This window comes from Nicotiana tomentosiformis, chromosome 5, assembly GCF_000390325.3.
Source record: "Nicotiana tomentosiformis chromosome 5, ASM39032v3, whole genome shotgun sequence".
NCBI classification, from domain to species: Eukaryota; Viridiplantae; Streptophyta; class Magnoliopsida; order Solanales; family Solanaceae; genus Nicotiana; species Nicotiana tomentosiformis.
The window spans coordinates 695721-709724 of NC_090816.1; the positions used below are offsets into that span (position 1 = coordinate 695721).

At 40.0% G+C, this 14004-nt stretch overlaps 1 protein-coding gene across 2 annotated transcripts; it reads left to right on the plus strand.

Annotated features, from left to right (window-relative positions):
* Nucleotides 1–5471: 5471 nt before the first annotated feature.
* Nucleotides 5472–8770, plus strand: LOC104095361 (probable polygalacturonase). 2 transcript variants are annotated; one of them, XM_009601485.4, is made up of 6 exons: nt 5472–5622; nt 6511–6861; nt 7328–7448; nt 7556–7730; nt 7812–7882; nt 7987–8770. In XM_009601485.4, exons 1-6 carry the CDS (start codon nt 5587–5589, stop codon nt 8691–8693), a joined length of 1461 nt encoding a protein of 486 aa, XP_009599780.1. In that variant the 5' UTR covers nt 5472–5586; the 3' UTR covers nt 8694–8770. The 2 variants fall into 2 exon arrangements, with proteins under 2 accessions (XP_009599780.1, XP_033511832.1); XM_033655941.2 differs by lacking the exon at nt 5472–5622 and adding an exon at nt 5679–5910.
* The last annotated feature ends 5234 nt before the right edge of the window (nt 8771–14004 follow it).

Here is a 14004-nt window from a genome sequence, read left to right on the forward strand (position 1 = left end):
TATATATATATATATATTTTATATATAGTATAGAATATATATTAAATGTATTCACAAATTGTAACAATAAAGTAAGCAATAGTAGCAATTATAGAAGAAAATTAGAGAGAGATTGTGATAGATTGATAATTTTATAAGAAAAAATAAAAGAATGATGGGGTATTTATAGTTGAAAATAGGGAAAAAGTGTAATTATAAAAAGTTTGGGATTAAAACAAAGTTGGGGAGGTTAAATGGCTATTTTATAAATAGCCAATGACTATTTTTGACAGCCCAACGGCTATATTTAAAAAAAATAAAAAATTAGCCGTTGGGACCGTTTGGCCCGCTAAGGGACCGGGCCGGTCTCTGGCGGGCTAAACGGTCCCGGGCCTGACGGGCCCAAATCATAGGGCCGACCCACGAGACCGACCCAGGCTCGCTAAAATCGGGCCAAACGGTCCTGGCCCGTTTGGCCCGCGGTCCCGGGCCGGTCTCGGGCCTGGACCGGCCCACTTACCACCCTTAGTCTGCGCAGTCTCGCAAAATCGCTCATATCTCTCTACTACGATATCGTATTGACAAAAGGTTTAATGCGTTAGAAAATAGACTCATAGATATTCAATTTGATGGGTGGAACACCCCATAGCTCTAAGTATATTGGGTGAAAATTACAGTTACATTTGACCCAAAGTTTCAGTAAAACTTATGAACGTAACTTGTGACGACTTTCATTGACTTTTGTTTGACAACTCGCTTGACTTCAAAACAAAACACACGACTATCATACGACTAACATAACTCATAACATAACCTCCTTATCATATTAAGCACCCTAGTCTCACCCCAAAAGTACATGTTATAATATTCCCAACTTGTCGACTTTCGATGAAACATTATTTTCTTCAATTCTTTTAGCTTCTGAACCTTCCAACCCTCTTTGTACTTGTTGTTCATGATCTCCAATAGTTATAACCTCCGAGGTAATATGATTAACCTACTTTATATATTTTCAAAGATGATCTCATTTTTGGTCCTACATTAGTTTACTTTATAGTTTGCTCGAAATTTAGCCACTTTTCATGTAAAGATAAATCTGAACAAAAACATTGTTCAAAATCCAGAAATATTCTAGCATAATATGTTGTAGTTCAAATTTTTTACATATGAACTTCCGGTATAATATGCTGGAATTTCATAATATGCTCGAGTTCCAACATAATACGATGGAGTTTATGCACGGGAACTCCATAATCTAGTATATTATGCTGGAACTTTTCGTGTTACAGCAAAATAGCGGTTATTTTTTAATGACTTTGCGAACACTGACTATTTTTCAATTACCGGCCAGAAAATTAGCTATCCCATGCTATTTTCACGGTCACATGCTAACCAATTCTGGCCATAATAAAGACACTTGATCACCTCAACAACTCTGCCCATTGACACAACATCGTCAAGTACTCGACCTAAGACGTTAGAGTACATTATTCTTGCCTTTGCTTAGTGACCTCTCTTATTATGGAATCATGTAAAATTCTACTTCAGTGTTATCATACAGCAAATCAAGTATTTTGGGAACTTGGTTGAGAATATCAAAAGCACCACATGGATTGTAATATTGTAGTTCGTATATTCTTATTAGGAATACTTTATAAGCAAGCGGTTCTATGTCATGGTGTTTTCATGGCGGGTATTATACTGTTTATAAATATAGACGGAGCCAGAATTTAAAATTTATAAGTTCGAGATTCTAGTTCGTTTATGTTAGTGTGTTCTAAATTAATAATTTATACATATTCAATAAATTTTTTAAGACAAATTTATAGTTTAGACCAAAGTTACTGGATTCGGCCGAACCCGCAAATCCTATACTAGATTCGCCCCTATTTATTAAATGTTTTTATGGGACATTAGTTTGGTCAGCCAAAAACCAAAACAAGCACTCGTGAAGAAGTGGGCACTTTTGAGGATAAAGAGGAGGGCCACTAATGGCCAATGGGCTACTGAAAATACTATCATCATGTAAAATATTGTTTTATTTTACTATAATAAATAGCATATGAAAGGCAACAGAATCTTGTGTGTGGCTGTGAATGGAATTGAAGTATAAGCAAAAATACGCAACCATAAAGCAGAAAAGATTTATGGTCCTCCATCTCTTCTAGTTTCTGCGCATGCAAAGTGTAATCATAATATTAATACCGTCACTAGGATTGAACCACTCTAATATGGGGAGTTTTTTTTTTACTCGAAATATATAGCATTTTTTGTTATGTGCTCAAGGACTAAACTAAAAGAGAACCTTTTTTGGCTAATGAAATCTTGATCTAGCGATTAACAAGATAAGAGGAAATAGCTAATTACTGTAGTAATTCCATCAAAACTATGTGAGTGTGTGTACCTAACCTTAATAGACATTCTCCTTACTAATATGTGTTAGAGGGTGATGATTCCATGGTATAAAGTATTGATTATACACTTGTTCATTAGTTGTGTAAAGATTTTCAAAGGGATCTAATAATATCACTAAGGCTACTCATATATACGATGCAAAAGCGGCGAGGATGTAGCAAAAATTGGGGTTTCCTAGAGTAAAATTACATCAATTGCACCTCGGTGTCACAGAACCGTTTTTCTGAGGGTTCTGTGAGGGCAGCGAAGTTAGCCTGACTACTACTTAGCTTCAGCCCTAAACAATAAACATCACAATTATGCTGAAGTGATGACAATCACATGAAACAAGCAAGAAAGCTTATGAAAGAAAGACTAGGATTTGGGAGGCAAGTGCCCTTTTTTGTTGTATTATCAAATATCTACTGATTACAAAGAATGAGTCTAAAGCCTATTTATAAAAATTAAAATGGCTATATAAAGGGGGTGGTTGGCAGGGCTGGCAAGGCTATCCAGCAGCCTGGTGCATTCCAGCTTGGAAAGCTGCCTGGTGCATTCCAGCATGGCAAAGTTAGAAAGGCAGCCTACAAGGATCCTGCTATCTACCATGGCCCAGAATGTCAAAGATGCTCTCCCACTTTCGGCTGCTTGTCCCTTGGTCTGCTGACTTTCTGCCAAATGTGCCTTTTGATGGCATCTCATGATTTTTGTGAGGCTCCAAGTATTTTTCCACTGATGGCTGTCCAAGATTTGGGCTCGGGCAAGCCACGCCGTCACACCTGCCACCAAGTCGTATTTAATGATCTACCTTGAGGGGAAACCTCAAGGGCCTACCTGGATGACTCAAAGGAGTGTCTTAGGTATCCATACGAGTTAGGGAACTCTATAGACGACGCGACGCCTTCGGGCTAGCGTTGGGCACCAAAGTGGCATTGGAGGCTTGATGTGTAGGACGGCCTGCCCCGCGGGCAGCCAAAATGTTGGAGAGACCTCCGTGCCGATTGGATACTTGATGCACCTATATTAGGGGCATTATGTGTCGACCTGTGAGCATGGCTTGGGTTCAACCATGCGAGCAAGGGTCCGTTGGCCTACACATGCAGTTGTGGGGCGACACTGTACTAGACGGGATGGAAGTATGTCGCGAGTGCTATGTATGGGCATGGCACGAAAGATGCGCATGACAATGGCCAAGGACTAAAGGTTGCCTTACTCGGGCGAAGCACAAGCCAGTTGCGGATGCACTAGGCGAGTGTCAAGCTTGAGGATTGGGTTGTGAACGCGAGAACGATGCTCAGTCTTAGGCGAAGGACAAGACATGTCCTAAGCCAACCCCAGGGCGCGCATGGATTATGATTCTGAAACGAGAAGCGCCACGACATGTCTAGGGCCAAGTGCCTAGACATGCTACGAGCGGCACAAGTTGGAGCATGCCTTCCAGACAGGCTTCACCACAGGCACATGATCGTGCTTGAAAATTTAGGAAAGGAGATAGGCTGTCCTGCAGCGAGGGGAACTGCAGGCGCCGCACGGGCAATTCGGTGCCGCTGGCGAGCGTAAGGAAACGGGCCCATGACATCAGTCCCACATTATTTTTTATTGTCTATATGATTCTCAATATCCTGCTCTATTCATATTCATTGCAAAATATATTTGGTGTTTCTTTCATCAATAATTCGGATCTCGTCAGGTTTTATTTGATTTTTTGTGGATTGGATGACGGAAAATCAGCAAGCGCATCCCAGTTCGATACGTTTACTTTCCCTTTCTCACTCTTCATTACTACGGACCCTCTGCCATCCATTACAGGAGAGCGCATGGGCGAAGCTATGTTGACCACCATTCGCTAAAAAATTATACTACGTATAAGGTAAAATATTACTTATTATTGATTAAAAATAGATTTTGAACACCCTTGCATAGCCCACTGACAAAGGTTGTTCAAAATTTGAACACCCTTATTAAATTTCCTGGCTTCGCCACTGGCAGAGCGGTCTCATAATTGCCAGCGGAAAAGCATAACAATGGGGTTGAATGCAACTCTACGAAAACTCGTCTTCTTCTGCTGCGTAGCCGCGCTAACAGGTGCTATGAGTCCACTGTTCCACGCATTTAACCAGCTCGTGTAAAGAGGCGGATATTTTCCATGCTGCGTTTCTCTCCCATCCGTTCCCTGGTGATGAAAAAGAATTGTTTAAATTTTTCTTAGAAGAGCATTTTCTATTTGGTGCTATTTGTGTAATATTATAAAGAATGAAAAAAAATAAAAAAGTACTAAGAAAAAACCTTAAGATATGATAGCCAAAAAGGAACGCCCGTGAAGTGGGTCGGCAATAGTGCGGTAAAGGGTCACGAGACTGAATTATGGGGAAATCCCTTCTACTAAAAGCCAACACAAATGGGACCCCCACCAACTACTTTCCAACTGAAACGGCCAAGCACGAACCCACCCCCCCAACCCACCACTAAAAAGTGCACACTACTGATATTGAAAGGTAGTCACAGACCCACAGTTTCTTTCACCCCTCTTTGACCCTCCTTTGCCCCTTTTGTTGCTATACCGCCTAAGAGTTTGATGGAATGATTGGAATATAACTATTTTTGCTAGAAATCTCGGGTTACAACTTTGATAATAAAAAAATATTTCTTAGTAAGAAATATTGACACCACTCACATTTGGATTAGTCGAATTAGTAAGCTTCGACCAAAAAAATAATGTTATCATGTGTATACACTTAATAACCTACATTTTGGCTTGGTCTATAAACCATTCCTCAAGGCCTACTACAAACGAGGATTGACATCACTAAGATGTACTAAAACATAAACAGAGGACTTAATTGTTATTTAAAGAGTACGCTTAACTTCATCAAGAAAGTTGTTTAGACTATAATAGTAACGATAAATTAAGTAATCAACTTCTAATTGATGAGTCAATTTTTCGATGTCAAGGCTATTCCAGTAATCGATGATGTTTTAACTTGTTATATGTATGTAAAGCAAATAAAACAAAAACAAAAAACGGAAAAAAGGTGAAGAAAATTGTCCACTTCAGAGAATCATTTACCTCAATCCAAATATGTCACTGATTCAGAGTCTGAGACAAAAACGTTGCAGCAGTTCAGTTACAAAACTTTGTCTATATAATAGACCTATTTACATATTTGCATATTATACCACCAAACCAATTCCATACCATATTTCCACCAAGCAATGCATTCATTTCATAGAATCCCATTGCCATCTCAGGTAAGTGACATTCACACTATCTACTCTTTATTTCTCTTCTGTAGTTCAGTGTAGTGCCACAATAAACTAGAACCAAAACAAATGTTCATTCTTTCTTTACCAACTTTTATAACAAATGCTGCTTTAAAAAGAAAAAATTTCCCTTGAAAGTATGTCTTTTCTTCTTTAACATTGTGAAACATGTTCTAGAGCTGAGTTCTTGCTCTCTTCTTGCAAAGAGCAATTTTGACCGTCAAGGAACGTAGTGGAATTGATGGGATCCTCCACCCTCAACTAGAGTTCTATCGGGTTCGAGCCTTAAAGAATGAAAAAACTCCTAGTAGGAGCCTTCGCTTTAGTAGGCCCTACACAACGCAAACTCGAATTAGTCGTCTAGTGGTTTTCGGAGTCAAGACTCAAGAAACATGGCCTTAAAATTTTTTCTTTTTTGTGGTTCATCTTTTAAAAGTGTTGAATGAGGGACTTGGTGTAACTGATAAAGTTGCTGCCATATAACCAGGCGGTCACGCGTTCGGGTCATGCAAACAGTCTCTTGCAGAAATGCAGGGTAAGACTGCGTACAATAGACCCTTGTGGTCCGACCAGAGGCAGATGCAGTGTACTACCTATGGGTTCAACTGAACCCATAACTTTCGACGCGGAGTAAAAATTTGTATTTAAAAATTCATTAAAATTGCAAAAATAGTATATATGAACCCATAACTTTAAAAATATAATGGGTTCAATGTTAAAAACCTTAAAATTGAACCCATAAGATTTAAATCCTGGATCCGCCTTTGGGTCCGACCCTTCCCCGGATCCCACGCAGAGCGGGAGCTTAGTGTACCGGACTGTCCTTTTTATCTTTTAAAAGTATTTTTTCATAAGTGTGTTCTTGCTATGTTGCAGATGGAAAAGACAAGTTGGTTGCTAGTAGTGATATTAGTGGTGGTGCTTTTAGGAGGAGCAGAGGGAAGAAAATCAAGAATTCTTGATGAGTCTTCTTCTTATGAGTTAGAGTACAAAGCAATAAGTTGTAGAGCACACAGTGCATCTATAAAAGATTTTGGAGGAGTTGGAGATGGAAAAACACTCAACACAAAAGCATTTCAAGAAGCAGTGAATCAGTTGAGCCAATATGCATCAGATGGTGGATCACAACTTATAGTACCTGCTGGTCAATGGCTCACTGGTAGCTTCAATCTTACTAGTCATTTCACTCTCTTCCTTCAAAAAGATGCTGTTCTTCTTGCTTCTCAGGTACTCCCATTTTTTTTTAAAGTTCAGTTTCACCTTTTCAGTCCATTTCACTTTATGAGTTTATTAAAAGTTTTTTCTTTCTGTCTTGAAAGATACAAAAAGATATATTATGATGTATAGAAATGAAATAGACCTGAATAATGGATATAGATGATTTTTTTACTCCAATTAATTTAAATTAAGGCGTAATTGATTGATTGATTGATATAGTACGTAGCTTTAGTACTGGTCTAAATAGTCTTGGGGAAAAGACCTTTTTTTATTAAATCTTGAACATACCTATCAAAAATTTTGACTTCGCTCAATCAGGGGCAGAGTTTCAGCCGCTGAAGAATGGTCAGTGATCATGAAAAATTATGTTGTCTATATAGGTCAAAGTTACTTTAAATCCCTGGCGCCACTGGTGTTAATGTCAAAAACTAAATTTGTACTAGCTGTTATTGACTGTATAACTGAATTGGTCCAGGAAATAAATGAATGGGCAGTTATAGACCCATTACCATCATATGGTCACGGGAGAGATGCAGCAGGTGGAAGGTACATCAGTCTCTTATTTGGCACTAACCTTACTGATGTTATCATCACAGGTAAACTAGCATTCTACCAACAGTTATACAATTTTTATATACCTTTTATTTCTCAATGTATATACACTTCATAAAAATACTGATTCTTTTTTCTATACATGATTTAGGTGAGAATGGGACAATAGATGGGCAGGGTGCCCTTTGGTGGCAGAAATTCCACAGCAAAAAACTAAAATACACAAGACCTTACCTGATTGAACTTATGCATTCTGATAATATTCAAATATCAAATCTAACCCTTGTCAACTCTCCATCTTGGAATATCCATCCTGTTTATAGCAGGTGATTTTACTTGGCCAAAATCTTCATTCTTTCAATTACACTAAAGTTTATCAAGAATCTTTGGTTATTGTGAAATTTCAGCAATATCATTATCCAAGGCATCACTATTTTAGCTCCTGTAAAATCTCCAAACACTGATGGGATCAATCCAGGTTTGCTTTTCCTTTTATTCCTTTTTTCCTATATGTATTTTAATTAGAAAAAGCTCATGGTATATTGACCGATTTTTGACTTTCTTTTTCTTGGTTCTTTACAGATTCTTGCACAAACATAAGACTTGAAGATAATTACATTGTGTCTGGAGATGATTGTGTTGCAGTTAAAAGTGGTTGGGATGAATATGGTATAAAATATGGAATGCCAACAAGTCAATTGATTATCAGGCGCCTCACTTGTATTTCGCCTTATAGTGCTGCAATAGCACTAGGAAGTGAAATGTCAGGTGGGATTCAAGATGTAAGAGCGGAGGACATCACGGCCATCAACACGGAATCAGGGGTGAGGATCAAGACTGCTGTTGGCCGAGGCGGTTTTGTCAAAGATGTATATGTCAAAGGGATGACACTTCACACAATGAAATGGGTATTTTGGATGACTGGAAACTATGGATCACATGCTGACACTCATTGGGATCCTAATGCATTGCCTGAGATAAAAAGGATTAATTACCGCGATGTGGTGGCTGAGAACGTGTCGATGGCTGCTCGGCTAGAGGGAATTTCCGGGGATCCGTTCACTGGAATCTGCATGTCCAATGTGACAATAAGTATGGCAAAGAAGGCCAAGAAGTATCCTTGGACTTGCACTGATATTGAAGGAATTACCAGTGGTGTGCAGCCTACACCTTGTCAGTTGTTGCCTGATCAAGGCCCAGAGAAGAGTGAAATGTGTAATTTTCCTACAGAGAGTTTACCTATTGATAACATAGAGATGCAAAGATGTTCCTATATATTGAATTACTAATAAGCTCTTCCAAATGTATCAGCAGTATAAGTGTAATAAACTGTATGAAATATTAGTGCTTTCACCTTCAATGTAAACCCCGGAACGTCCAGCAAAATGTGCATAAACAACAACTACTATTGCTACTGCCCCTCAAATTCAAATGACTTTGGGTCGGCAATATGAATCCTACCAATATTATGCAAAATTAGATAAAATAAGAAGTATTAGAAGTACGCTATATTTTCTACTGCATAAATCTTTAACATCACTAGAAGACTTTTATCCAGCAAAATGTGCATATCTTACTAAATTTCCAAGGGTTTTATGTGATGCTAGAGTAGCTTCATTAAAAAGAAGCCAAATTAATATACTTAATAAAAAACAATTGACAATTAACCTAACACAACCCCAAAAGTTTCAGCAAAATGTGCATATCTTACTAAATTTCCAAGGTTTTTATGTGATGCTAGAGCAGCTTCATTAATAAGAAGCCAAATTAATATACTTAATAATAAAAAATTGACAATTAACCTAACACAACCCCAAAAGTTTGCTGAGGTGAGTATTGCTCAAGATAATATAAGGAGCCTAATATTTAATCCCACAAGCGATGTGAGAAACTAAACATCCCCTCCCCCCCCCCCCCCCCACAATACACCCAAGATTGGGACATCTAGAGCGTGAACAATGTTTGACCAAAAAATGTAGACCTTCGATTAAACTAATTAATTTTATATAAAAAGGGATGAAACCTAGTTAATAATAATATCTCCAGATTTATAACTAGTCGACTCAAATAAAATCAGACAGTGTTGGCGAAGGATTAAATGCTGCGTACATTCAATGTTTCGAGATCATTAATGATAGAATAATTTCATGTAATAAATAATAATGAATTACATTAACGTAAATAAGGAGAATGATTCACCCAATATTGAATGGGGTGGATGATTTCTCCTTCTGACAGTGATGAGTGATAGGCAAATATTGTAATATTGGAACTATTCTCGGATCTGATGAAAAAGTATGGAATAATATATAATTGAATCTTCTAAAAAAGGTAGTGTTTGAATCTTTTTTAGAGAGAAAGTCTTCCTCTCAAAAAGTTCTTATTAGCGTAATAATGACGCATGATGACATGACGTCACTCTGAAACGATGTGACCCTAGGTTGCGGCTCACGGAAGTCCACGTTTCCATCCCGTACGAAGCGCTACTACTCAACCTGCTCGCATAAAACTTCTCAACCCTAACTATCAGAGTCCGCTCATCAAGGTCGCTCAGGGTCGACATTAATAAGCGGAGGGACTAACTGTATATGTCAAAATTTGCCTCAGTGGGATTTAGCACGGAGCGGTATCGTGGAAAGCGATATGGTCGAGGTCAACTAGTAGATAACGGGGATAGTAGCCGAGCAGTCAATAACGACCGAGGTCGAGTATCAAGGGCAGTGCTAACGATTAGTTTTTGTAATAGGATATTCAAGAGAATATTTCATTGAATATTCTTGGTGTATATACTTTTAGGTTTGATTAGGTATGTCCCATATAAATAGAAAAGAGATATGGGGAAAGGGCATGTAACATTCTTCGTTTTCCCGATACCCTGTATTGTTTCCCGCGCCTCTGCCGTTTTGATTCTTAAGCTGGGCAATGACGGTTTTCTTCCTCGATATTGATGCCCTAACTCTTATAAATAGGAATACTCAATCCTTCGATTCACTCTTTGCATTCTAAAAATCGGGTTTTCATATCTTCTTCTTCCTTCCTCGATCAAAATCTCTGTTTTCTTGACCTTACGTCATACTACTGCCTTTACTGATTTTGGTGACTCCTGCTACTCTTGACTCTTCTGCGTTTACACCTTCTCTATTCAAAAACCAAAATAGTTAATGTGTTTTCCAGTTCTGGGGGAGGGGGAGGGGGAGGGGTAGGGTACTTGACCCTGTTCCTTTGGAAGTGTGCATGCCTCTCCATGATGGTGGGGCTGTCATTGTTGCAGAAGATGAAAGCTTTCATATGGTGGAGGAAATAATTCCCCGTAATGAGAAGGCTAGAACTGACTTCTCAAAGCTGCCCGAGGATGACCCTGATGTCGTAGAGTCTGAGATGGATGTGGTTGCCCTTACTAATTTCAGGGCGAAGTTCAAAATTCCAGTCCACATCGATCTGGTCCCGGCTGGACGCGATGTGGTGCAGATTCATCGCCCTGGATATTGCGCATTCTACGCATATCCATTCTATGTGGGCTACTATTTTCCCATTCTCCCATTGGCAGAGGAATTCTGCCCGACTCAGCTTTCTCCTTATATCTACAAGCTCATCCTCATGCTGACGAAGTACGCGGAACTGGCTGGCCGCAAGGTCTCTCTTCGCCACCCGATGCACCTTTTCGCGCTAAGTTTCCATAGAGGGACGATGTTGCACATTTTTCACCGTGGAGGCAAAAGCTTGGTAGTGAAGATGGACGATAAAGTAAATCATTGATTCTGGTTTAATTACTTCTATGTCAAGACTGAGAACGTGGTGGCGAACGCAAATGGATTTCCTGAGGCATGGAATTACGCCCGTAAGTATTTTTACTAAGTGCTCATTTTGCTCGTTTTGGTCGTAGTCTAACCATTCTGTCTTTCTCTCATTCAACCGAGACCGAGGCCCCTCCTTTGGTCGCGGATATTTATGATTGGGTTAGCCAGGTCTTGCCTCACACAATGGGGATTCGTGGGTGGCCGGCCTTTTTCCAAAAGTTCTGGCCCAAGCTTTCAGCGATCGATGAGTTTGTCCGTCCGTACTCATAGATAGTGACTGTTTACATATGCCGTCCTGAGCTTGTGGTCGCGTATTCGTCATGACTTTAAGAGTTGACGTTCTAATCTCTTTTGCAGGCCGAGCATCTTCGAGGAGGCAGAAAGCTCCTGCTCCGGCATTCCGTAAGAGGAAGGCTATTTCTGTTCCTGCTGCTGCGGTGAGACCTGCTCGGTCATCGACTATTGCGGCGGGTGTTTCCACTTTCCCTATGCGTCATCTAATTGACGAGGGTTGGTGAGGAAGGATCGTCACTGAATGATGATAATTTGCTCCCCCGTAAGAGGCAATCCGTTGATATCGATGAAGGAGGTTTCCGCGTGGGGAGTTCGGTGATGGAGGGTTTTGTCATCAAAGAAACAACGACCATAGATCTCGGAGTTGATGTCGAGTTGATGGAGGGATGTACATTGCTCCTAGAGGTCGAAACGGGTTTTGAAGGGTCATCGGCGCAAGTCTGTGACGCCTTATAAGGGGCTAAAACATCGACTTCGTTACCAATCGAGGATCCTTCCTCTCGGGTTAATACCAAGGGAAAAAGTGTTGCACATGCTGATTATAGCCCTGCTGCCTTTGATAAGGTACAACTTGACCTTGTGGCCGTACGCCTCCAGAATTGGGGTTGTGTTGTAGCAGGTTGGGTCTGTACTGCTGGTTTGGTGCTGGTCCCCATTGTTGCTCACCTTGCCTCTGACCTCCAAAATTATTGACATAATTCATGTCTTCTCTGAAGCCCTGGTTGTCATTCTCTCTACTCCACGAGCACACATATGACTGGTTTATGCAAGGAGTGTACAATCCTCCATTTGTTGTATCAATAATGTGCACTTGCTTTGTACCCATCTCATCAATTTTCTTTGTCAGTATTCTCATCTGAGTCATGAGAGTGGCTATGTTCTCTGCATGGGAATTGTTTGGGTCAAGAGCAACAGAATGCACTATTGGTGTAAGTGTCATACCTCTAGTCATCTAGCCTGAATTTTGAGCCATCTTGTCAAGAAGATCTTGCACTCTGTGAATATCTTGCTCAAAAATGCACCCCCAGCTGAAGCATCTACATTGGCCTTCAAACTGTTTGCTAAACCCATGTAGAATCTCTGTCCCAGCATCTGATCTGGAATGCCATGGTGTGGACATTTCACTAGCATACCCTTGAACCTCTACCGGGTTTCTTGCAAGGTCTCAGTTGGTTTCTGCCTGAACTGCAATATCTCATCAATCTTCCTTGCAGTCTTGTTGGGAGGATAAAACTTGTTTAAGAACTGTTTGACTAATTCTTCCCAAGTGGCAATGGAGTTTAAGAGGAGCGAATTCAGCCAAGTTTGAGCCTCTTCAGTCACAGAGAATGGAAACAGTAATAACTTGATGGCTTCAGGAGTCACACTCGACTGTCTTTGGGTCACACATATTGATAGGAAATTCTTCAGATGTTGTTGTGGGTCTTCAATGTATGATCCGGAGAATAGTCCCTTATTTTCCAACAGATGCAGCATGTTGTTGGTGATCTGGAATGTCTCCACTTTTATCTGAGGTACAGCAATGGCGGTGGCGAGGTTATCAGAAGCTGGTTGTGCCCAATCATAAAGAGCAGCTTCTGGCACAAGAGGTGCCACCACTCCATTGTTTGGGTCAACCCGATTATTCGATTGTTTCCGTTGACATCGTCCACGTTGTCCATTTCCATTTCGAGCGTGTGTTTTTGTTGTAACTGTTTGTTCTTCTTGTTGGCTCGATTTAATTCCCTGAATGATTTCTCGGGGTCTAAGAGTCCTTCAAAAATTTCACCAGTCCTCAAATAGCTTCTAGGCATACGCCTGAGTCACAGGAGAATTCAAACGTGAGAATTTCAATGGAAAAATTTAAACACTATAAGAAATTGATCTAAACTAAGAATCCTAGCAATTCTTCTAAGTTGTAATAAATAACACCGTTAGTTACCCGAGGGAGCTAACGAGTGTTTTGGAGTCAACATAGAGTGTGAAAGGCCAATCGAAGGTTAGCCCGATCAAAAAGGAGCAAGAAAAGAAAGCGAGACGACCCCTCCAGGTGCGCGGCCGCGAATTGGCCCGCAAACTCAAGGTAGTGAGGCAGTGGAAATTCGTGACCGGATCCGTGGTCGAATCTGTCACCGCGGACGGGCGGACGAAAGCCAAACACGCAGGGTTAATTATGTAATTTCCTAGGCGACTAACCTAAACTTATATGAAGCCTAAACTCGCCCAGAAGTCAGAGATAGCTGGTTTTAGAAGATTTTAGAGGCAAGAATAAGGGAGAGAAGACGGATAATTTTCTAAGAGTTTTCATCTTCTTCTTCATACTTCTATTTGTTGATTATGAATTATTTTAGTGATTTGTTTTCCATTAGTATGAGTAGCTAAATCTATTATCTAGGGTTGATGGAACCAATTATTGGATGAAGTCTTGACTCTATTTTGTTATAACTGAGCGGTGTTTGTTCTATGATTGTTCAACTACGTATTGTATTGTGGTTAATTGAAAGAGTCCTTGATTAATCGTGTCTAGTTA